The sequence below is a fragment of the Anomaloglossus baeobatrachus genome, chromosome 1 (genome assembly GCF_048569485.1).
Source record: "Anomaloglossus baeobatrachus isolate aAnoBae1 chromosome 1, aAnoBae1.hap1, whole genome shotgun sequence".
In the NCBI taxonomy this organism is placed as follows: domain Eukaryota; kingdom Metazoa; phylum Chordata; class Amphibia; order Anura; family Aromobatidae; genus Anomaloglossus; species Anomaloglossus baeobatrachus.
In genome coordinates this window covers 753,078,864-753,104,083 of record NC_134353.1, presented here as the reverse complement: position 1 = coordinate 753,104,083, position 25,220 = coordinate 753,078,864, and the positions used below count along the sequence as shown (strand labels likewise).

General features: G+C 49.2%; 1 protein-coding gene across 2 annotated transcripts in view; it reads right to left on the bottom strand.

The window, feature by feature from the left end:
• Positions 1-25,220, bottom strand: part of TRAFD1 (TRAF-type zinc finger domain containing 1) — a 100,263-nt gene that overhangs the window by 37,648 nt on the left and 37,395 nt on the right. Inside the window, exons 6-7 of one of the 2 annotated variants that reach the window (XM_075323891.1) lie at positions 5,833-6,123; positions 4,723-4,793 (exon numbers count right to left, since the gene is read on the bottom strand). In XM_075323891.1, coding sequence (XP_075180006.1) covers positions 4,723-4,793; positions 5,833-6,123 — 362 coding nt within the window. The remainder of the gene's footprint in view (positions 1-4,722; positions 4,794-5,832; positions 6,124-25,220) is intronic. The other variant, XM_075323900.1, reaches the window with a different exon arrangement.

Genomic DNA, 25,220 nt, shown 5'->3' with positions numbered 1-25,220 from the left:
AAAAAAGGTCTGATGTCATTTCCTTATTCAAAATGTTCATTGTATGCAGGAGAGCAGACAGCAGCTGCAGAACTACAAGGCTCAGCATCCTCCATCCAGGACTGTATGCAGTTTTTTACCCAAAAAGAAAAAAAAAATGACGTGGGCTTCGCCATATTTTTGTATGCTAGCCGGGTACAGCAGGCAGGTACGGGCTTGCCCCCAACCCCCAGCTGCCTAGTTGTACCCGGCTGGGAACCAAAAATATAGAGAAGCCCTTTTTTTTTTTAATTATTTCATGAATTTCATGAAATAATTTAAAAAAAAAAAAATGACGTGAGCTTCGCCTAATTTTGGTGTCCAGCCGGGTACAACTAGGCAGCTGGGGATTGGAATCCACAGTGAAGGGTGCCCAAGCTTTGTGGGCACCCCCACTGCGAATTGCAGTCCGCAGCCACCCCAGAAAATGGCGCTTTCATAGAAGCGCCATCTTCTGGCGCTGTATCCAACTCTTCCAGCTCCCCTGATGCCGGGTGGCTAGCCGGGTAATAATGGAGTTAGGGCTAGCTGTATATTATCAGCTAGCCCTAAGCCCGAAATTCATGGTGTCACGCCAATATTAGACATGGCCACCATGAATTTCTAGTAATGATTAAAAAAAAAAAAAAAAAAAACACAACACAGAAAAATATTTTTATTAGAAATAAAACACAACACAATTAGTGACTCCATCTTTATTGAAATAAACCCCCCTCCGCAGTAATCCTGGGTTAGGGTCCCGCGACGTCCAATCCAGATCCAATATCATCTGATCGGTTTGCTGGAAGGCAAAGCGATCAGATGATGTGTCAGGTTAAAGGATGTGAATCACATCATACATCAGCTGATTGTATAAAAGCCGATTATACAATCAGCTGATGCATCAGTGCAAAAAAAAATAAATAAATAAATAAATAAATACTCACGTCTGTGCTGATTACCGGCAGCTCCTGCAGCGGAGTCTGATCCTGGCCCATCACTGCAGGAGCTGCCGGTAATCAACTGATGAAGTCCCCTGACGGCAGGATCAGCTGATAGCCGGCCGGGCGCGAAAAAGCCGGCGAGACTACGATCAGCTGATGCGTCAGGTGACTGCATCAGGTGATCCACGGCCAGGTCCTGCAAGCTTCGTGCGTGCACCGGGGAGACTGCACACAGCCGAAGCGGCGGGACTGAGACAGGGGCTGGAAGCAGGCATGGCACCGGGACCCTGCAGACAGGTGAGTATGACATACACACACACATACACACTCACACACACACTGTATATACACACACACATACACACTCACTCACACACTGTATATACACACACACACACACTGTATATACGCGCACACACTTTCTTCCCCTGGCTGTGCAGAGCTGCTGCTGTCTCTGTGTAATTGATCTCAGTGCATCCACTGGGAAGAGGCAGGGAGGAGGGTTTGGGTGGGAGCAGAGTGGGTGTATTAGACACAATGGGTGTGTTAGATAAGCTAGACACCGCCCTAGAGCCACAAAGAATTCTGGGACTTATAGGAACTGAACACAGGAAGTCAGAGGAGAGATTAACACCATCAGAGCTGGAGCCAGCAATGACCGTGTCCTGCTAGTGCACAATAAAAGGCAATTTTGCTGAAAAAACATAATAGATGTGTTGAGGGGCACATATTAGCAAGATTTATCAGAAAAAAAAAAAATCAGTTTTGGTAACTGGACAACTTCTTTAATATACTACTATGTAAGGACGGAGACACACACACACACACACACACACACACACACACACACACACACCTTGCATGAAAATGATGCCCACTCCAGGAACACAATCGCATATCCTTGATGGTAACAAAAGCACATACCATATTTTTTGTTTTATAAGATGTGCCGGATTATAAAGACACACCCCAAATTTAAAGATAAAGATAAAAAAAAAAAAAAAAAAAAAAAAAAAAAAAGGTACAAAAATGGGGTCCGTCTTATACTCCATTGTTGTCTTACTGGAGAGGGAGCAGAGTCACAGGAGGCAGGCACTGCAGTGTGAACGGTGTGGCGGTGCTGGCAGCGGAAGCTGTGCTGGCAGCGGAAGCTGTGCTGGCTGTGTGGAGCAGGCTGGTGCGGCGGGTGTCCCAGATGCTCTATCAGCGGTGCGGGCTTCAAAGAAATAGCCTCCGGAGCAGATTGAGCTCTCAGTTCAATGACAAGATCTTGAGCTAAGGGCTCCATCTGCACACGCGCCGCCCCGGACACCATCATTTGAACCCAGAGCATCTGGGACATCAGCCACACTGCCCTGCTCCACACAGCCACCGCTGCCCGCAAAGACAGATATCCAGCCGGCCGGCCGGTCGCCCCCGCGCAGAGAGGCAGGCGCCCGGTCGCCCCCGCGCAGAGAGGCAGGCGCCCGGTCGCCCCCCGCGCAGAGAGGCAGGCGCCCGGTCGCCCCCGCGCAGAGAGGCAGGCGCCCGGTCGCCCCCGCGCAGAGAGGCAGGCGCCCAGTCGCCCCCGCGCAGAGAGGCAGGCGCCCAGTCGCCCCCCGCGCAGAGAGGCAGGCGCCCAGTCGCCCCCGCGCAGAGAGGCAGGCGCCCAGTCGCCCCCGCGCAGAGAGGCAGGCGCCCAGTCGCCCCCGCGCAGAGAGGCAGGCGCCCAGTCGCCCCCGCGCAGAGAGGCAGGCGCCCAGTCGCCCCCCGCGCAGAGAGGCAGGCGCCCGGTCGCCCCCCGCGCAGAGAGGCAGGAAATTAACTTCTTACCTCTCTGCGGCGCCCCCCCCTGAAGCATGGCCGTCGGCGCGGCCGCACAAGTCGCACATGCCTAAAGCCGGCCATGGTGGCAGCAGAGGTGAGAGCGACCATGCCTCTGAGGCTACGCATTAGTATTAATATGTTAGCACGCCTACAGAGGTGTACTTATATGCTAAGGGGGCCGACTAGCCAAGAGAAATAACGCCCTTGCAACTAGTCACTGGCCTCAAGCATATTATAAAGTATCCTTAGAGATACATAAAAGAGATCTTTAGAAAAAGTATGCTACTAGATATAGGGACAGTTAGGCAGGGATTAGAAATATGCACCCATAACTGCTCGTGGTTCTGGGTGCATATTATACCTGATAGATTCCCTTTAAATAACGGATGTCTGCTGCATCTTTTTTTTTTTTTTTTTTTTTTTATATAACACCGTAGTCCATGGAAGACAGGTCCGTTAATGGATTGCCATTTAGCCATCCAATTTACTTGTTTATGTAAAGGATCCGTTGTTTTCTTACAGGACCCGTTACAAATCGAAGATAAATATCAATCCGTTAACAGATCCATCCTCCATAGACTCCAATGTTTTTTGTTAAAAAAAAAACAAAAAAAAACGGATGACACAAATTTTGCCAACATAGCTCTGCAACACCTGGGTGATTACAGGGCATGTGAACTTAGCCTTAAAGCAATCAGAGAGCAGGGACTGCTGAAACAGGTCCCCCGCATCACTGGCTGTATCACTCAGCTATCAGTGACTGCTATCGGCATGGAGCGGTCACTGAGTGTTTTCACACAATGATAGTTGTAATCCATGAAGAACACCACATCATGATGTGCGAACTGACCTCTGCTCATGACGTGCTATGTCCACCATTGGAAGTTAAGGAGTTAAAAAGGAGATTGCCCGGCCTTAGGCTACAAAACTGCAGTCACTGTATGTGTCACTATGTGACTGCAGAATTGTGAATCCTCACATTCAAAGCTGTCAGGATTCTCTGGTGTCGGGAGCAGGCGGTCATGTAACCAAAAGTACACGATTTGCATACTGCCGGACACATTTCGACTAGACTGTATCCAAGCTCGGTCAGTTCCCTTCCATTGAGTCAGGCCGTGCCCTTTTAGTCTGCATGTGACCGCATGTATGCAAATCATATACTCGCTGTCACACCCCCTTTGCTCCAGCACCAGAGAATGCATCTTTTTGTGTTCACAAACTGCACGTTGTCAGAGAGCCTGGAAATGTCACAAAAAATGCTTGTAATTGAAGGTGCGTTTTCGGTGCGTTTTTGGTGCGTTTTTCACATCATGCGTTTTTGCTGCGTTTTTGTGACAAATGTTGACAAAAATGCAGGAAGAATGAACATGCTGCATTTCTTTTGTCACAAACTTTTGGCAAATAAAACGCTGACAAACTGCAATGTGCACACAGCAAATCTGACTTCTCATAGACTTTGCTGGGAAGTCAAATGTCAGAACGTTCTTACAACAAAACTGCAGCCAAAAATGCAGCAAAAAATGCAGCGTGCGCATGTAGCCTATGACTATGTTTGCACAATATAAAAGCTGCTTATTATAGTACTAGCAATAGCTATGAGATTTCAGAAATCTCACTTACACGCTTTTCTTAGCGGTTTTGACACAAAACCTGAATGATTTCTTTGCATCATCAATGGGTCTTGGCGTTTCATATACACTTTGCAGATTGTTTGCATCTGCAGCAAGAAAGGGTATAAAAAAAAAAAAAAAAAAAACACACACACACACAACACGACAAAACATGCAAACAAGGCATTTTTCCTGCAAAGACATCAGAATTTACAGCACAATTTTGTGGTGCAAATCCTGAACATGCGTGCCTACCCCAATACTGAAACACAATAGAAAAGATATGGATGTTTGTCATGTCTACATGCAACATTCAATCTACAAAAAAAAAATCATTTTACAAGAGCGAGTCACAACACTTGTACCTGGTGTATGATAAGAAAGTCTTCAGCATAGAGCGTATCACAGAACTCGCAGGGTAGCTTGATGACGTCAGCTGCAGAGACAAAGAGCAAATAACAATCAGCCGCAAATGTAGGAGGCAAGGACCATTCACATCACAATATGGTCACTCTGTACATCAACAAAAGCCTGACAAACGGAGGCTGTGACTGCTGCCCAACAGTGACACCTGCCACACAGACTGGAATGGCATCACCAAGAGCGTCACCAAATATTTCATGTTTAACCAGCACCACGTATGGCGTCATTCACACATCAGTGTTTGTATGCTAAAACCAGGAGATGAACGTACAGAGAAAAGCTATAATTGAAAGACTGACACCTGTGTTTGGGAGACACTCCTGGTTTTGGCCACAAATACTCATCTGTAATAAACACAAATAGTAGCGGTGTGTATCCCATTAATATCAATGTTAGGCCCTGTGCACACTAGAAAATGGAATTTTTTTAAGAAATGTCTGCACCCTCTGAAAGATTACCGCACCCGCGATAAAAGACCACAGCAAAGCGCACCCAAAAAACTGTTTTGCTGGGGATTTTACCATTATCTATGACAAAAAACGCAGCTACCTGCAGAAAAGAAGTGACATGCTCATTCTTTTTGCTGCAGAAAATCTGCAGCAAAACCTGTAGGGAAAAACAAACAAAAAAAACGCAGTGTGCGCACAGCATTTTTTTTTTTACCATAGGTTTTGCTGGGGTATGTCTGCAGAAAGGTTATGAACATTTTCTGCAGCAACTCATGCAGCAAAGCCGCAGTAAAAAACGCAGCGTGCGCACAGGGCCTTAATCTGTTTAAAGCATCTGTCACTTATAGGCTATGAGGGCAACAGTTTCATGGAGAGGTTATGAATATGCCCGTTTGGGAAGCCATGCCATACATGTCACCTCGAACATTTTGGACTCTGAGGTATGGAATAGTGACAATTTTTTTTTTGCATAATGATACATACTGGTCATTATGTGGATGGGGGCCTAAAAATCAGACACAAATCATTATACATGTGAAGAATCCTAGACAGCCAATTGTACATATGCTAGGCAGCACAAATAAAGATAAAAGGGGCAATTACCAGAGGGGGTGTCGGGGGAATTTAAGTGCATAGATTCATTATTGGAGAAATAATTAAGGTTGCTTGTTCCCCGGACATTTGTCTTCATGTTATTATCTTTGCAGTAGAAGTTGTGGCTGAATAGCTGGTTATTTTGAGGAAAAGGACTATAGGGCTCAGGACTTGATGGTGCTTCGTGCTGAGGACTTTGAGAGCGGATATTATCAGAACTGCGGACTGAGTTAGACCTCTCTTGTAAAAGATAATCCAGCGGAATATCTCGGTCAAAATCCAGATTAAAACGTTCTCTCCCTAAAATGAGAACATGGAACATTACAATAAAACAGCCTCAATTCAACCTCGCACACAACTGCTGCAATGATGCTGTGAAGAAAGCCACCTGCATGCGCGAGATTCACAGAGCCAGCGGTGATGCTAGCTCTAACAAATTATATTATGAATAGGGATGAGCAAACCCCCCGATGTTCGGGAGACTCGCTCCAACGTTTTGTAAAGTTCGCGTTCTGAGATAACACGAACTTGCGTCCGAACACCAAACTTTGACTTTACAGTTATGTGATGGGGCGGGGGCTGTAAAATAAAGAACACAGTTAATAAACATTGTCATACTTACAGGTCCCGCGACACGTCCTGCAGACTCTGTCTCCCGCCACTTCTCCTTCCGATCATCACTGTGCCCTCCCTGTAACCAGCACTGATGATAGGACCTTCATCGTCATACCCATGTGACCAGTCACGTTGTACTACCTCGTTGGTTAGAGACCGGCAACATGGTTATGACGTCATGCTAGGTAATGTCAGTGCTTCTCGCCGGTCCGCGGTGCTCGCTCAACCATCTCAGTACTCTGTATACACGGCCAGCGCAGTGTACCGGCTAGATTCTCTGGAACATGGTCGGCTCCTCGTCCCTGCATGTCAGCGCTCTTTACAGTCAGCCCACATGCAGGGATTGGCTGCCACAACCAGTTAATAGCGGCGCCGGGCATCATGTGATCGGAGATCACCGTTGCTATAGTAACCCGCCTGTCAGGTTACTATTGCAATGGTGGCAGCGGTGACATCACCGCTTACCAACCCGCAGCTTCTGCTCACTCATTGAGTGATTACACTGCATGGGGGAGGAGGAGAGTCTTCCTCACATGCAGTGCTGTCTGATATAGCAGAGCTGCATGGGTTGAAGGAGAAAGAAGACAGAAGACCAGGATCGAGAAGGAGTAATAAAGATGGATTCTCTAATATTGTGTGTGTGTGTGTGTGTATTTCTAATAAAGTATTTTTTCTCTGTGTGGTGCTGGTTTTTTTTTTTTAACCCTTTACTGGAGATTCTAAATGGACGGGTCAAACTTGGCCTGACAGTAAAGGATCTCTGGCTTAATACTAGCTAGTAAAACAAAGCTGATATTAACCCCTTAGTACCCAGCGTGCCACCCGCCACCAGGGCCGCTGGAAGAGTTGGATACAGCGCTAGAAGATGGCGCTTCTATGAAAGCGCCATTTTCTGGGGCGGCTGCGGACTGCAATTCGCAGCAGAGGGGCCCAGAAAGCTCGGGCTAACCTGTGCTGCGGATTTCAATCCTCAGCTGCCTAGTTGTACTTGGCTGGACACAAAAATTGGGATATGCCCATGTCTGGTTTTTTGTTTTTTTTTTTTTAATTATTTCATGAAATTAAAAAAAAAAAAAAAAAAAAAAAAAAGGGCTTCCCTGGATTTTCCATTGCCAGTGAAGGTTAACACCAAGCAGTGGGGGTTAGCAGCCAGTAGCTGTTTGGATTACCCTTAGCTAGCAATAGAAAATGAAGCAGGAGCCCACGCATATTTTTTTTTTTTAATTCATTTATTGAAATTAAAAAAAAAAAAAAATAATGGGCTTCCCTGTATTTTGATTGCCTAAGATCACAGTACTGTAAAAATAAATTAAAAAAAACTGATGTAGCGCTCCGTGGTATTTTTGATTCTCAGCGCAGATAAAGCAGACGGCTGCAACCCCCATCTGCCTGATTTACCTTGGCTGATGATCAAAAAATACACGGAAGGCCATTATTTTTTTTTTAATTTAAAAAAAAAAAAAACCTTCGTGGGTTCCCGCCGTATTTTGATAGCCAGTCCGGTAAAACCAGGCAGGCTGCGGGCTGGGATTCTCTGCATCCTCCAGCCGCCCCTGGAAATGGCGCATTGTTTCTCAGCGCCATTTCCAGGCGCTATACCCGGCTCGTCCAGCGGCCGTGATGGCGGTGGCTCGCTGGGTAATAAAGGGGTTAATACCAGCTTTGTATTCTCAGATGGTACTAAACCCGAAAATCATTGTCACGCCAAATTAAACATGGCCACCATGAATTTCAAAGAAACAGTATAACAAAAAAAAAAAAAAAAAAAAGACAAATTTTATTAGAAATAAAACAAAAACAACATTTAGAGACTCCATCTTTATTATCAAAAAAAATCCTTAGTCTGACGTAATCCACTGGGACAGCAATGTCAACTCTGCTTCTTTACTGTGCACAGACACAGTCTATATACAGTGAGAAGCAAAGCGCAATGTCAACTCTGCTTCATCAATGTTCACAGACACTGTCTATACACAGTGAGAAGCACAGAGGGCCATGTCAGGTCTGGTACATCGCTCTGGACAGAGCGATGAAGCAGAGCTGACGGGATGATTGCACTTGCGTCTCGCATTGAATCACCCCACTCTCAGGACAGAAGCGCCGCAGCTGCATGAAAATACATGCAGCTGACCCGCTGCCGTCGGGAGATTGTGCGCTGTGATGTGATGGCACTCGCATCACGGCACACCAGGACCTTTGATGACGTCATACACACGTGACCAGTCTGTAGCCAATGAGGTAATACAACATTCAAACATGACTGGTCACATGGGTATGACGTCACGGTCACAGCAAGTCCTTTTAGTCAGAGGTGCTTACCGGGTTGGGGTGGGGTGTGGGTGGGGGGACAGCAATGATCGGACGGATGCGGAAGCAGAAGTTCTGGGAGACAAAGTCTGCAGTACGCGTCGTGGGACCTATAAGTATGATTAGAATGTTTTGGGGTTTTTTTTAATAACGTGCTTTAATTTTTTTTTTTTATAGCCCCTGGACCCAAACTAACACGAACGTCCCAGAAAGCTCGTGTTCGGGGTGTGCACGAACAACATGTGTTCGGTACGGACCCCGAACTTCACAGGCTGGTTAGGCAGGGGATTTAGTACTAAATATTTAAATGCTGAGGGGGTGGGAGGGCATGGGGGACAAGACAGGTTCTCATTAAGGGGCCATACACCAATAACTAGTGTGAGGTAGCACGGTCGGCTGCGCAGCAGAAGACACGGGATCCAGGCATATAGGTTCACAGCACACGGTTTTAATCTTCAAAACAAAAGTCCATAACACAATACATGTGCCTCTCCAGCAGAAAACTCAGGGAGTTCTGTTCACTCCCTCACACCCGGCACACCTGCCCTTGTTCCTGATTCTATTTAACCCTTCCTTCAGTCTGTAGGGAAACAGCATTAACCCTATAGTGGATTTACTTTCTATCATGGAGTGAGCACAACCTGGGCGAGACATACCGGCCGTCATAGATAACCCCGGTCACAGTCTCACATACCCCCCCCCTCAGTTCAAGCGTGCGGGGTTGAACTCCAGCCATCAAACACGGGCCGCGGGACAAGGCATCGGCGTTGCCCTGCAACCTACCGGCCCGGTGTTCAACCGTAAACCGGAAGTTCTGCAGAGAAAGGAACCACCGGGTAACCCGGGCATTCCGTTCCTTGGCGGACCTCATCCAGACCAGTGGAGAGTGATCTGTCACCAAGCGAAACTGCCGTCCCAGCAGGTAATAGCGTAGGGACTCCAAGGCCCACTTGATCGCCAGGCACTCCTTCTCCACTACGCTATAATTCCGCTCGGGAGGGGTGAGCTTCCTACTCAAGAAGGTGACGGGGTGTTCCTCCCCCTGAACCACCTGAGACAGTACTGCCCCCAGGCCGACCTCCGAGGCGTCAGTCTGTACAATGAACTCCTTCCGGAAATCAGGGTTGACCAGAACGGGCTGTCCGCACAGGACCTCCTTCAGGGCCCGGAAGGAGTCCTCGGCCTGCGGAGTCCAGCGCACCATGACGGACTTCTTGCCTTTGAGAAGGTCCGTCAAGGGGGCTGATAGTCCCGCAAAATCCTTTACAAACCTCCTGTAGTACCCCACGATACCCAGGAAGGCCCTAACCTGCTTCGTGGTCAGGGGTCTAGGCCACTTCTGGATCGCCTCAACCTTGTTAATTTGGGGCTTAATCACTCCTTGGCCTATTACGTAGCCCAAGTAGCGGGCTTCCGTGAGTCCCAATGCACATTTCTTGGGATTGGCTGTCAGTCCGGCTGTTCGAAGCGCGTCCACCACCGCTTGTACCTGTTCCAAGTGGGTCTGCCAATCGGAGCTGTAAATAATGATGTCATCCAGGTACGCTGATGCATACGCCTGGTGGGGTTCCAGCACTAAGTCCATCAACCTCTGGAACGTGGCTGGAGCGCCATGTAACCCAAAAGGCAAGACAACATAGTGGAAGAGACCCTCCGGCGTAACAAAAGCGGTTTTCTCCTTGGCGGACTCCGTTAGTGGCACCTGCCAGTACCCCTTGGTCAGGTCGAGCGTGGTAAAATACCGCGCCTGTCCCAGCCTATCAATCAGCTCATCCACTCTGGGCATGGGGTAGAGATCGAACTTGGATATTTCGTTCAATCTCCTAAAGTCATTGCAGAACCTTAAGGAGCCATCGGGTTTTGGTATTAGGACGATCGGACTAGCCCATTCACTCCGGGATTTTTCGATGACCCCCAGGCGTAACATTGTCTTTACTTCCTCCGATATGGCTTGTCGTCGAGCCTCCGGTACCCGGTATGACTTCAGGCGTACCTTCAGGTGGGGCTCGGTGACAATATCATGTCGTATCAGACTGGTCCTACCGGGCAGCTCGGAGAAGACATCGGGGTTCTGCTGAACCAACCGTCTGGCCTCTCGCCTCTGAGTCTTGGTGAGGGCTTCTCCAATCCTTACTTCCGGTTCGTCCTCTCCGGAGGTCGCTGGAGCCGGAGGTGAAGGACCCGAAGAGGAGGGAGATGGGGAAAAAACAGCCATCAGGCTTTCCCGTTCCTGCCAGGGTTTTAATAGGTTGACATGGTATATTTGTTCAGGTTTCCGCCTACCGGGCTGCAATACTTTATAGTTAACCACCCCGACTCTTTCCTTTATCTCGTAGGGGCCTTGCCACTGAGCCAGGAATTTACTCTCCGCCGTGGGGATTAATACCAACACCCGATCCCCGGGTTTAAAGGTCCGCACGGTGGCTTGTCTATTGTAGCGGCCGCTTTGCGCGGCCTGAGCCTCCTGTAAATGCTCCTTCACAATTGGCATGACCGCGCTTATGCGGTTCTGCATACCCAAAATGTGTTCAATCACACTTTTATGGGGGGGTGGGCTCTTGCTCCCATGTTTCCTTTGCCAGGTCCAACAATCCCCGGGGATGTCGCCCGTATAACAACTCAAAAGGCGAAAACCCCGTGGATGCCTGTGGCACCTCACGGATGGCAAACATCAAATAGGGAAGCATCATATCCCAGTCTTTCCCATCTTTTGAAATCACCCTTTTTAGCATGGTTTTCAGGGTTTTATTGAAACGCTCCACTAAACCGTCCGTTTGAGGATGGTACACAGACGTACGCAACTGCTTGATCTGGAGTAGCCGGCATAGCTCTTTGGTCACTTTAGACATGAAGGGGGTCCCCTGATCCGTAAGGATCTCCTTGGGCAACCCCACCCGGCAGAACACAGCAAACAACTCCCGAGCTATAAGCTTTGCTGCAGTATGTCTGAGAGGTATCGCCTCGGGATACCGGGTGGCATAGTCAACGATCACTAGGATGTGTTGGTGCCCTCGAGCGGACTTTACGAGGGGCCCCACCAGATCCATCCCTATCCGTTCAAAAGGGACTTCTATAATGGGTAACGGTACCAACGGACTGCGAAAATGGGTCAGGGGTGCGGTAAGCTGACACTCCGGGCAGGTTTCGCAGAACCGTTTTACCTCCCCAAAGACTCCGGGCCAATAGAACCTTTGCAATATTCGCTCCTGCGTTTTCTTGACCCCCAGGTGGCCACTCATCAGGTGTTTATGAGCCAAGTCGAGGACCCGCCGACGATGCGGCTGGGGCACCACCAACTGCTCTACCCCCACGCCCCGTATTTCATCTACCCGGTAGAGTAAATCCTGCTTAAGAGCGAAATGGGGGTACCTTACCTGGGCACCGGGCAGCTGTGCCACCCAGTCAATTACTGTCACCCGACTCCGGGCATGTATTAATGTAGGGTCCTGGAGTTGGGCAGTCCCAAACGTATCCGGGGACGCCTCCAACTCCGGGATGGGTTCGACCGTCTCAGCCTCTCCTGCCAATACCTCTAGGGGCGACCTATCGGGTTCACATTCTGTCCCTATCATGGGGACCCCTACGGCAGGTGTCCCGGATTCAGGATTGTAGGGCTCAGGTCCCGGACTGACCAATATCTGAGGAGACTTAGGGGGTCCCTTCCATAAAGTCCAAAAATAGGGCAGATCCCTTCCTAGGATCACGTCATAAGGAAGAGTGTTAAGAAGTCCCACCTCATGTTGCACCTGACCGCAAGGTGCTGTGATGGTGACAATCCCCGTGGGATAGTCTCGGCGGTCCCCATGTATGCAAACCACCCCCACGGTACGTCCTGTGGCCTTTACTTTAGCCCTCAAGGTGGATCGCACAAGGGTCACTAAGCTTCCGGAATCCAACAATCCTGTAACCGGACATCCATTCACCTGTATTTGGCACAAGTGGGGCTCCGTCTCTGGGGAGACCAGGTCAGCGGTACACACCACCTGAGCATACATTGAACCCCGCCGGGTAACCCCACAATCCATGGGCTCCGTGGTGAGTGGACACTGGGCTTCCATATCTCCCACCCGCTGGCACCGCCAACATCTAATGGGGACGGAAACACCTTTGACGGGTTGTCGTTTAGGGTACAGAACCTTCCGGACCTCAGGATTGGCGGCCGCGGCCTCAGGCGGGACGGTAGGGGACTCCTGCACCGTTGTCGGCGGTGGGTCCTTGGCCCTAGGCTTGGAGGGGCCGGACCGACGGGCGGTACGCAAAGTCTCAGTGTCCCGTATCAAGTCCTGCGTAGCCACATGCCGCTCTACCAGGGACACTAACTGGTCCAGGGTACTCGGGTCACCCTGTCCTACCCACCGTTGAACGGTGACGGGTAAAGTGCGCACAAAACGATCCACTACTACCCTTTCCACCATCTGCGCCGGGCTCAGAGTGTCAGGCTGCAACCATTTTTTTACAAGATGCAACAAGTCATAGGCCTGGGAGCGTACGGGTTTGGCTTCCTCATAGAACCACTGATTTACCCGCTGAGCCCGTACATAGGTATTCACCCCCAACCGTGCCAGTATTTCGGCTTTTAGGGTCACATAGTCAATGGCGTCCTCGGTACAGAGGTCCAGGTACGCTTTTTGGGGTTCCCCCGTCAGATAGGGTGACAATACCTCAGCCCACTGGGGGGTCGGCAGCTTTTCCCGCTCGGCCACCCGCTCAAACACCGCCAGGAACGCTTCCACATCGTCCCCCGGGGTCATCTTTTGCAACGCTTGTCTCACCGCTTTCCGGACGCTGCCGTCATCACCCGGTCCCGGGGTTGTTGCTGTCGGTCCGGCACGGATCGACTTGGCCAGGAGAACCATCTGTTCTTGGTGCCTTTTTTCCTGCAATTGCAAGGCTTGCTGCTGACGTGCATTGGCCTGATCCATCTGTTCTTGGAATTTTTTTTCCTGCACTTGCAAGGATTGGAGCAGGTGTGCATTGGTCTGTTGTTGCTGTGCATTAGCCTGTTGTTGCTGTGCATTAGCCTGAGCCAAATGCTTTAGTATGTCCTCCATGGCGTCGCCGGGTTTGGGCTGTAGTATAGCCGCTCGAATCCAGGACATGCGCAGCTGGGTCACCAGGGATGGATGCTACACCTCACCGGCTGTGATGCCCGCATTCTCCACCATATGTGAGGTAGCACGGTCGGCTGCGCAGCAGAAGACACGGGATCCAGGCATATAGGTTCACAGCACACGGTTTTAATCTTCAAAACAAAAGTCCATAACACAATACATGTGCCTCTCCAGCAGAAAACTCAGGGAGTTCTGTTCACTCCCTCACACCCGGCACACCTGCCCTTGTTCCTGATTCTATTTAACCCTTCCTTCAGTCTGTAGGGAAACAGCATTAACCCTATAGTGGATTTACTTTCTATCATGGAGTGAGCACAACCTGGGCGAGACATACCGGCCGTCATAGATAACCCCGGTCACAGTCTCACACTAGCTACAGGCAGCAGGAACATGCCCCATGCTTCTTTCACAGACATCAGGAGACAGGGGAGAGTCTGATTTCATCTTAGGTGTTGTATGGGAACCTTTAGGCTATGTTCACACATGGTGTTTGACACATTTTTGGTGTGTCATTTGTCTACAGTGCATGTTTAAGTAAAGCTAGTTTCTCTCACAAAAAAAAAAAAAAAAATGTATTACCCCATACCAATTGGGGGTTCCAGGACTGTTGTGGCTCCAATACAGTGTTTGTGGGTGTCAACTTTTGCTATAGGGCCCTGTGATTTCTATGTACGCCACTGCAGGAAACATATGTTTTTTTTCTGCAGTCTGGTACAGTGCCTTGCAAAAGTATTCGGCCCCCTTGAATTTTTCAACCATTTCAGGCTTCAGACATAAAAAAGATAACAAAAATTAATGTTATGGTGAAGAAACAACAAGTGGGACACAATTGTGAAGTTAAACGAAATTTATTGCTTATTTTAAACTTTTTTAAAAAATAAATAACAGAAAAGTGGGGCATGCACTAATATTCGTCCTTTACTTTCAGTGCAAACTCACTCCAGAAGTTCATTGAGAATCTCTGAATGATCCAATGTTTTCCTGAATGAATGATGATAAATATAAGCCACCTGTGTGTAATGAAGTCTCCGTATAAATGCACCTGCTCTGTGATAGTCTGTGTTCTGTTTAAAGCACAGATAGCATCATGAAGACCAAGGCACACAACAGGCAGGTCCGTGATACTGTTGTGGAGAAGTTTAAAGCCAGATTTGGTTACAAAAAGATTTCCAAAACTTTAAACATCCCAAGGAGCACTGTGCAAGCGATCATATTGAAATGGAAGGAGTATCATACCACTGCAAATCTACCAAGACCCGGCCGTCCATCCAAACTTTCATCTCAAAACAAAGAAGACCATGATCACTCTGGATGAACTGCAGAGATCTACAGCTGAGGTGGGAGAGTCTGTCCATAGGACAACAATCAGTTGTACATTGCACAAATCTGGCCTTCATGGAAGAGTGGCAAGAAGAAAAACATTTCTCAAAAGATATCCATAAAAAGTGTCGCTTAAGGTTTGCCACAAGCCACCTGGAAGATCTTCCACATGTTTGGTGTAAGGTGCTCTGGTCAGATGAAACCAAAATAAGAATTATTCTTACAGTTAATTCGGTTTCTAGGACCTTCCACGACAGCATAGGAGGTTGTCTCTCCACGCCCTAATTGGGACAGGAAGCACAAGAGGTTTAAAAGGACCCTCCCACCTCCCATAGCCAGTGTCTTACAAAGAACCCGTAGCATATGAGAAGTACAAACACATCCAGAAATATCGAGGATAAGGGAGGGAATTACCTGCTGTCGTGGAAGGTCCTAGAAACCGAATTAACGGTAAGAATAATTCTTATTTCTCTAGTCCCTTCCACGACAGCATAGGAGGAATACCAACGAATTGATACCTAGGGGGGGGACCACAGCCTGCAGGACCTTCCTGCCAAAAGCCAAATCCCTGTTGGAATCCAGATCCAAACGATAATGCTTCGTGAAAGTATGGAGGGAAGACCACGTAGCCGCCTTGCAGATCTGCTCAGGAGAAGCCCCTGCCCGTTCAGCCCAGGAGGCAGAGGTAGCCCTGGTGGAGTGCGCCGTGAATCCGGTAGGCGGAGAGAGATGCTGAGCGAGGTAGGCGTCTCTAATGGCCCGCACAATCCAGTTGGCGACGGTACTCTTAGCCACCTTCCTGCCCTTATTTCGACCAAAGGGCTGGATGAATAGGTTATGATCAAGACGCCAAGGTGCAGTAACATCCAGGTAGTGCAACACTGTCCGACGAACGTCCAAAGAATGAAACACTTCCTCACCCGGAGTCCTAGGATGCTGACAGAAGGAAGGCAGGATGATGGACTGAGACCGGTGAAAATCCGAAACCACCTTGGGAAGGAAGGAAGGGTCCAGCTGAAAGACAATGCTGTCATCTCTGACGGTCAGGTAAGGCTCCCGAATAGACAATGCTTGAAGTTCCCCGACTCTACGAGCAGACGTAATAGCCACAAGAAAGGCAGTCTTGTGACAAAGAGAACGGATGTTACAGGAGGACAGCGGCTCAAAGGGTGACTGAGACAGTCCGGTAAGGAACACATTGAGATCCCAGCGAGGCGTCAGGACCCTCTGACGCGGACAGAGTCTACTAGCGGACACAAAGAAACGGCGGATCCAGCGATGATCCGCCAGAGCCGTGTCAAAGACTGCACTGAGTGCCGAGACCTGAACCTTCAGGGTGCTAGGTCGAAGGCCCAGGTCTAATCCACTCTGGAGGAAGTCTAGAATCTGCGCAACGTTAGGCCGGAGCGGGTCAGGAGGCCGAGAACCACACCAGGAGGAAAATTTCATCCAGATTTTATTGTAAATACTATTAGTCACTGGTTTACGGTTCTTCTGTAGAGTAGCCACAACCCTGTCAGAAAGTCCCTGGGCCCTCAGTGCCCGGGCCTCAGAAGCCAGGCAGCCAATTTGAGTTTCTGGGCATCCGGATGGAAAATCGGACCCTGGGATAGTAAACTGGGGTCGGAACCCAGGAGGACCGGTCCGTCTATCCCGAGCGTCAGGATCAGGCTGTACCAACTCCTCCGAGGCCACAGAGGGGCTACCAGGATAGTTGTGGCTCCGTCGTCTCTGATCTTCCTCAGGGTCCGTGCGAGAAGAGGAAGTGGGGGGAAAGCGTAGGCGAGGCAAAAGGACCAATCGTGGCAGAAGGCGTCCACCCCCAATGCCTTGTCCCGAGGGTTCAGGGAGAAATATGTTGCGACCTTGCAATTTCCCGCTGAAGCAAAGAGGTCCACCTCTGGAGTACCCCACCTTGCCACCAGAGAGCAGAACACCGCTTGATCCAGACTCCATTCCCCAGGATGAACATCCCGACGACTCAGGAAATCTGCCTGAAGGTTTAGGGAGCCCTTTAGATGGACTGCAGAAAGGGATAGCAGGGACTGTTCTGCCCAGTGGAAGATCCGGGAAGACACAGACTTCAGGGCGCCCGATCGTGTACTGCCCTGATGGCGGAGATGTGCCACTGTGGTGACATTGTCCGAGTAGACCAGGACGTGAGAGTCCCGGACGAGATCCTGAGCCGCAAGGAGGGCTTCCCTAACCGCCCTGAGCTCCCGGTAGTTGGAGGATTGGGAGCTGACATAAGGACTCCAGACCCCCTGAAATGGGGAGTTTGCCACCATAGCACCCCATCCCCGCAGGCTGGCATCGGTTGTCAGTGTAACCAGGGGCGTCTGAGTCCAGGCAACCCCCACCTGCAGGTTGTTGGGCCGCAGCCACCAGAGAAGGGATGAGGAGACGGTCCCCGAGAGGCGAAACAGTCTGTTCAGGGAGGACGGGAGTCTGTCCCAATGTGCCAGGATATGATCCTGGAGACACAGAGAATGGGCCTGAGCCCACCTGACTGAGGGAATGCAGGACGTCATAGTACCCAGAGCCGACATAGCCGCCCGAAGGGTCGGGCGAGCCTGACGGCGAAGCTTTGAGATTTTGGCTAGCAGGGCCACTCTGTGGCCCTCCGGGAGAAAGGATGCCTGCCTGTCGGAGTCCAGCAGCACTCCGAGAAACTGCCGAGTGGAGGAGGGGTGCAACTGTGATTTTTTGAGATTGGGGATCCATCCCAAGGACCGGAGGATTCCTAAAGACTTCTCCACATGGCTCCGGAGGGTCTGAGCGGAGGGAGCCACGAGAAGAAAGTCGTCCAAATATGGAACCAGACAGATACCCTGCAATCGTATGAAGGCGACCACCTCTGCCATGATCTTTGAAAAGATCCTTAGAGCCGAGGAGATCCCGAAGGGAAGTACATTGAATTGGAAATGAAGCACTTCCTCCCCGTGTAGAACCGCAAACTTGAGGTATTGCCTGTGACACGGATGGATGGGCACATGGAAGTAGGCGTCCTTCAGATCTATGGAGGCCATCTGGTGGTGCAGACCTATCAGGGGAAAAGCCGATTTCACGGACTCCATCTTGAACCGCCAGTACCTGACCTGCCGGTTGAGACGCCGTAGATTGATGATAATCCGGACGTCGCCAGACGGCTTTCTGACAAGGAAGAGACGGGAGTAGCGGCCTATCCCTTCTTCCTGACTCGGGACTGGGGAAACGACCCCCGAGTGCAGTAGCTCCTGAATCTTTGCGTACAGTAGAGCCTGGGAACCCTGCGACACCAGAGCCGTGACTCGGAGACCCGGAAGAGGAGGGGGGAAGGGGATGAATTCTATTAAGAGACCCTCTGAGACGATCTTCAGAACCCATTGGCAGGAGGTGATGGACCGCCACTGGGGAAGAAACGCCGAGAGTCGTCCCCCCCACCCGAGCCGAGTCACTGTTTGTCCTGCTGAGGACGTTGTTGATGGGGAGGGATGAGGATGTTTCTCCCTCTACCCTTAGGATAGCTCCACCGGCCCGCCTTCCCTTTCCCTCTGGGCTGGGAGGCCTGAGGCAGCGAGGGACGAAAGGACCGCTTCCTGGGGGGGTCTAGGATCAGGCAAGGCCTTACGATCATTCGCCTTGTCCAGAATATCATCCAGGGCAGGCCCAAACACCAAATCCCCTTTAAACGGAAGGGAGCAAAGTCTCATTTTGGAGGTGGAGTCTCCACTCCAGGCTTTAAGCCAGAGGGCACGTCTGGCAGAGTTAGATAGAACCGAGGTCCTGGCCGCCAGGTGGACTGATTCCACCGAGGTATCTGCCAAAAAACTGGTAGCCTTCCTAAGTAAGGGAAGGGATTCCTGCAACTCATCCCGAGGGGTACCCTGGGAAATATGAGCCTCCAACTGGTCTAACCACCTAAGTAGGGACGGGGACACACAAGTGGAGGCAATGTTGGCCTGAATGGTAGAAGACGATGCCTCCCAGGATCGCTTCATGAGGCCCTCTACCTTCCTATCCATCTGATCTCTAAGTTGGGAAGTATCTTCAAAGGGAAGCGCCGTTTGTTTAGCTACCCTAGCCACCTGTACATCTACTTTGGGGACCTCCCAATGTAACCCAGAAGTTTCCAGAGGAAACCGGCGTCTGGGGTCACTCCGGAAACGCTTCTCAGGAAATTCCCATTCCTGAGAGACAATATCTAGAATATTGGCATGAACCGGAAACCCTAATTGTTTGACGGTTTTCAGGCCAGCAAACATTTCATCCTGGATAGAGGGAAGAGACTGCACTTCCTCTAACCCCATAGTACTCCGAACCGCCCCAATAAGATCTCCCAAATCTTCTGAGGGGAAAAAGGAAGGACTGGTCAGACCTCCCGGAGGAAGAACCTTCATCGGGACCCTCCGAGGCGGAATCAGCATACTCATGATCAGACTGAGCTGACTGGAGTTTCCTTTTCTTTGGGGAAGAGGGGCCAGGAACAGGGAGGGAGGCTAGCGAGGCCTGAATCTCCTGCTTCATCATGGACCGTAGTTCGTCTACCAGGGACGGTTGTTCAGCCCTAATAATCTGGTCCGTACATTGTTGGCAAAGCTTCTTATCCCAGACTGCAGGTAGCTTTTTAACACAGACTGGACACTTTAATCTTTTCAGTCCGTTCATAGCGGTCAGGCTTATCCGGTTTATCGGACTTCTCAGACTTCTCTGACTTTTCATTTTTGTCAAATTTCTTAGTGGCCTTGTCCTCCTGGAAAACACAGACCAGAAAGAGCCATAAATATCCGCCTGAGACCTATGCATGAGGGACCACCCCCCCCCCCCTCCGTACTTACTGTGGCAGGGGGAACACTGGGCTCTGCAGATGCAGCTGCAGGGGAAGACATGTCAGGGAGCACAGCAGCAATCCTTACCGTAAATCTGAAGTCTTCAAGGCAGCCCTTATGCAGAAGGGCCTGCCCCCCCCCCCCGCCCAGTGACAGGGAACGTTCCCCGCCTCCTGCATCCGGTCCCTGACAGGCCGTGTCAGCGTCGGCGTGTCCTCCACGCTGCCTCCGCGACCGGAAGTGCCCAACCGGAAGTTCGCTAGCCCGGAAGTCCCGCCCGCGGTAGCACTTCCGCATCGCCCAGCAGTTTGCATGCAGGAAGCGGCCGGCGGCTCAGGGAGGACGCCGGCCGGGGAGCTACACAGCCTGCATCACCCCAGAGAAGTTCCGGAAGACTGGAGCAGCGGTCCCCCACAGCGTGAGGGAACAGTAGGGGAGGAGCGGCGAAGGCCCGACAGATACTGCCCGACTTTAGGTAGGAACAAACAAAAAAAAAAAAATATATATATATACTGTAGTTCGCCGGCCACCACAGCATAGGAGAAAAAGAAAACCTCTCCATGCCCCATGGGGACAGGAAAGACACTGGCTATGGGAGGGTCCTTTTAAACCTCTTGTGCTTCCTGTCCCAATTAGGGCGTGGAGAGACAACCTCCTATGCTGTCGTGGAAGGGACTAGAGAAAATTTTACTATTTGGGCATAATGCCAAACGATATGTTTGGCGTAAAAGCAACAGCTCATAACCCTGAACTCACCATCCCCACTGTCAAACATGGGGGTGGCAGCATCATGGTTTGGGCCTGCTTTTCTTCAGCAGGGACAGGGAAGATGGTTAAAATTGCTGGGAAGATGGATGGAGCCAAATACAGGACCATTTTTGAAGAAAATCTGTTGGAGTCTGCAAAAGACCTGAGACTGGGACGGAGATTTGTCTTCCAACAAGACAATGATCCGAAACAAAGCAAAATCTACAATGGAATGGTTCACCAACGTATCCAGATGTTAGAATGGCCAAGTCAAAGTCCAGACCTGAATCCAATCAAGAATCTGTGGAAAGAGCTGAAAACTGCTGTTCAAACTCTCCATCCAACCTCACTCAGATCCAGCTGTTTGCAAAGGAAGAATGGGCAAGAATTTCAGTCTCTGGATGAGCAAAACTGATAGATACATACCCCAAGCGACTTGCAGCTGTAATCGCAGCAAAAGGTGGCGCTACAAAGTATTAACTTAAAGGGGACGAATAATATTGCATGCCCCAATTTTCAGTTTATTATTTTTTTAAAAAAAAAGTTTAAAATAAGCAATAAATTTCAACTTCACAATTGTGTCCCACTTGTTGATTCTTCACTATAACATTAAAATTTTTTATCTTCATGTTTGAAGCCTGAAATGTGGGAAAAGGTTCAAAAATTCCAAGGGAGCCGAATACTTCACAAGGCACTGTAAAAGTGGAGGTACACGTACAAGGGCAATGCATCTAATAATGTCAGGACACTGTTAGTAGTGCAAGATAAACTGGAGGTTTAGAAATTGTGGTTAACAGACGGCTCATACAAGCAGTGTAATTAGAGAATATATTAAAATAAAAGCCTTAAGAGGGGTTATCCGGCTTATTTTGCCTTTTTTTGTCATTCCACTATTGGGCTACATTGGGGTAGGTAAGCAGAAAGTAACTACGGACCTGCACTGCTGTGAGCGCCTCTCCCCGGCTCAGAGCGGTCATGTGACCGCTCCTGCCGTGATTTTGTGACGTCACATCGACAGGTGGCAGGACCTTGTTGACTGGCAACACACCAGACTTCATGTTGCCGCCCTGCTGGGCAGGTACCGTGTGTGGGGTCCCCGCCCACCTTCCCCCACACCGTCCCACATATCCTGTAATGCAGTGGTCTCAATGACTGCGCAGATGCGAACTCAGTATGCAGCTACTGCAATGATCAGAGGCCGGCCAATCAGAGGTCAGCAGCTGATCACTGGAGAAGCTACATACACTGTGTGCAGAATTATTATGCAAATGAGTATTTTGATCACATACTTTTTACACATGTTGTTCTACTCCAAGCTGTATAGGGCTTGAGAGCCAACTACCAATTAAGTAAATCAGGTGATGTGCATCTCTGTAATGAGGAAGGGTGTGGTGTAGTGTAATGACATCAACACCCTATATTAGGTGTGCTTGATTATTAGGCAACTTCCTTTCCTTTGGCAAAATGGGTCAGAAGAGAGATTTGACGGGCTCTGAAAAGTCCAAAATTGTGAGATGTCTTGCAGAGGGATGCAGCAGTCTTGAAATTGCCAAACTTTTGAAGCGTGATCACCGAACAATCAAGCGTTTCATGACAAATAGCCAACAGGGTCGCAAATAGAGTGTTGGGCAAAAAAGGTGCAAAATAACTGCCCATGAATTAAGGAAAATCAAGCGGGAAGATGCCATTTGCCACCAGTTTAGCCATATTTCAGAGATGGAACATTACTGGAGTATCAAAAAGCACAAGGTGTGCCATACTCAGGGACATGGCCAAGGTAAGGAAGGCTGAAAAACGACCACCTTTGAACAAGAAACATAAGATAAAACGTCAAGCCTGGGTCAAGATATATCTTAAGACTGATTTCTCAAAGGTTTTATGGACTGAAAATGAGAGTGACTCTTGATGGGCCAGATGGATGGGCCAGAGGCTGGATCAGTAAAGGGCAGAGAGCTCCACTCCGACTCAGACACTAGCAAGGTGGAGGTAGGGTACTGGCATGAGCTGGTCTCATCAAAGATGAGCTTGTGGCACCTTTTCGGGTTGAGGATGGAGTGAAGCACAACTCCCAGACCTACTGCCAGTTTCTGGAAGACAAGTTCTTCAAGCAGTGGTACAGGAAGAAGTCGGTATCATTCAAGAAAAACATGATTTTCATGCAGGACAATGCTCCATCACATGCATCCAACTACTCCACAGCGTGGCTGGCCAGTAAAGGTCTAAAAGATGAAAAAATAATGACATGGCCCCCTTGTTCACCTGATCCTGAAGCCCATAGGTAACCTGTGGTCCCTCATAAAATGTGAGATCTACAGGGAGGGATAAGAGCACACCTCTCAGAACAGTGTCTGGGAGGCTGTGGTGGCTGCTGCACGCAATGTTGATCGTAAACAGATCAATCAACTGACAGAATCTATGGATGGTAGGCTGCTGAGTGTCATCATAAAGAAAGGTGGCTATATCGGTCACCAATTTTTTGGGGTTTGTTTTGCATGTCAGAAATGTTTATTTCTAAATTTTGTGCAGTTATATTGGTTTACCTGGTGAAAATAAACAAGTGAGATGGGACTATATTTGGTTTTTATTAAGTTGCCTAATAATTCTGCACAGTAATAATTACCTGCACAAACACATATCCGCCTAAGATAGTCAAATCTAAAAAAAAAAAAAAAACTCCAACTTCCAAAAATATTAAGCTTGGATATTTATGAGTCTTTTGGGGGTTGATTGAGAACATAGTTATTGATCAATAATAATAAAAAAAAAATCCTCTAAAATACAACTTGCCTAATAATTCTGCACAAAAAAAAAAAAAAAGGGGACGTCACATGGACCATCATAATGACGGCGGTTTTTATAGAAACATTACTATCATGTAGCACAGAAGACTGTAAATGGTCCTTTAAATTACTAATAGCTGCTGAGAAAAACTGAGTGCACACACTGAGCGCAAGTGAGAAAAAAAAAAAAATTGTCCTACTCTCCTGGATGAGAATGGGACAGTTTCTACATACAGTGGAACCTTGCTTAACGAGATCAATCCGGTCTGGGACTGTGCTTGTTAATCAAGGTACTCGTTCAGCAGAGCAAGGTTTCCCATAGGAAATCATTGCAATGCTGACGATCCGTTCCACAACTTCTAAAATGTCTCCTATTCTGTCATTCCAAACACACACACACATTATAATGCTCACCTTACCTTCCGTTCCATCGCCGGTCTGCTGGGACTTGCTGTTCTCTGGTACGGGGCCGGGCTGTGTATCACATTACCATAACGACGAGGCAGGAACTTCCCAGCCAGAGCGCTGACGTCAAAGGCAGAGACGCTTGCCTCTGATTGGCCAGCGCTCTGCCTTTCATTAGCGGTGACAGGAAGTTCCTCCCTCGTCGCTATGGATGCAGATACACAGCGTGGAGTGGAGCGCAGCGGCGAACTACAGCACCCAGGAGGCCGGCGATGAAACGAAAGGAAAACATATGTTATATTATATGCTCACCTTACCTTCCGTTCCGTTCCATCGCAAGCCTCCTGGGTCTTGTAGTTTGCCGCGAGGACGTCGCAATGTACCCGGGAACTACAAGAACCATGAGGCCGGCGATGGAACGGAAGGTAAGGTGAGCATAATACTGTTTGTGTCTGCATGCGTGTGTGTTTGTGTGTGTTTGTGCGTACATGTGTGTGTTTGTGTGGACTGCAAGTGCGGGTCAGAGGTGGATGGACGAAACCGGAAATGTGTGCGGTGAGAATTTCGTTCGTACAGCAAAGCTTTTTCGTAAAGCGGGTTACAAATTTACAGAAAGCTTCGCTTGTTAAGCGAAATTCTCGTTAAGTGGGTTACTCGTTAAGCGAGGTACCACTGTACGTTCATGCGATTCCAGCCTAAGAAGAGGAGCGGGAAAGGGGACATACTATATAGGATGATCAGGATGGCCACAATACTATAGAATGGGCGCAAGACTACAGTATGGGCACAAAGCTGGGCACATTACTATATTATGGGGACAGGGATGGGCACATTACTACATTATATGTGCGGTGGATGTGAGGTGATTGTGCTTTCACAGATGAGAGAAGCAGTATCTCTGCTCTGTTATTTCCAATGCTGGAGACATTAGTGCTGAGCAGAATAAGGACAGCCAATGATTGTGCAGAGGGCGGGCAGAGGGCAGGGCTGGACATTGAGGCCAGGCGGTGCCAGCTCTGACTTGAGGTTTGGCAACCAAGGAAAGGAGTAAAAAGAAGAAGCAAACACTGCATGCAGCACTGTTTTTTCACATCAAATCTAAATCTGTGCTGGAGGAGTCTTAGATAGTTGCCTGCCCCAAAATTTGTCAGCTATTTGAGGGCACATCCAATGTATGACCAGGTTTAGAAGAGTGACAGAATTCTTTTAGTCTTAGGCTACATGCGCACGCTGCTTCTTTTTCGTGTTCACAAACTGCAGCCAAAACTGCAGCCAAAACTGCACCTTGTCAGAGAGAGCCTGGA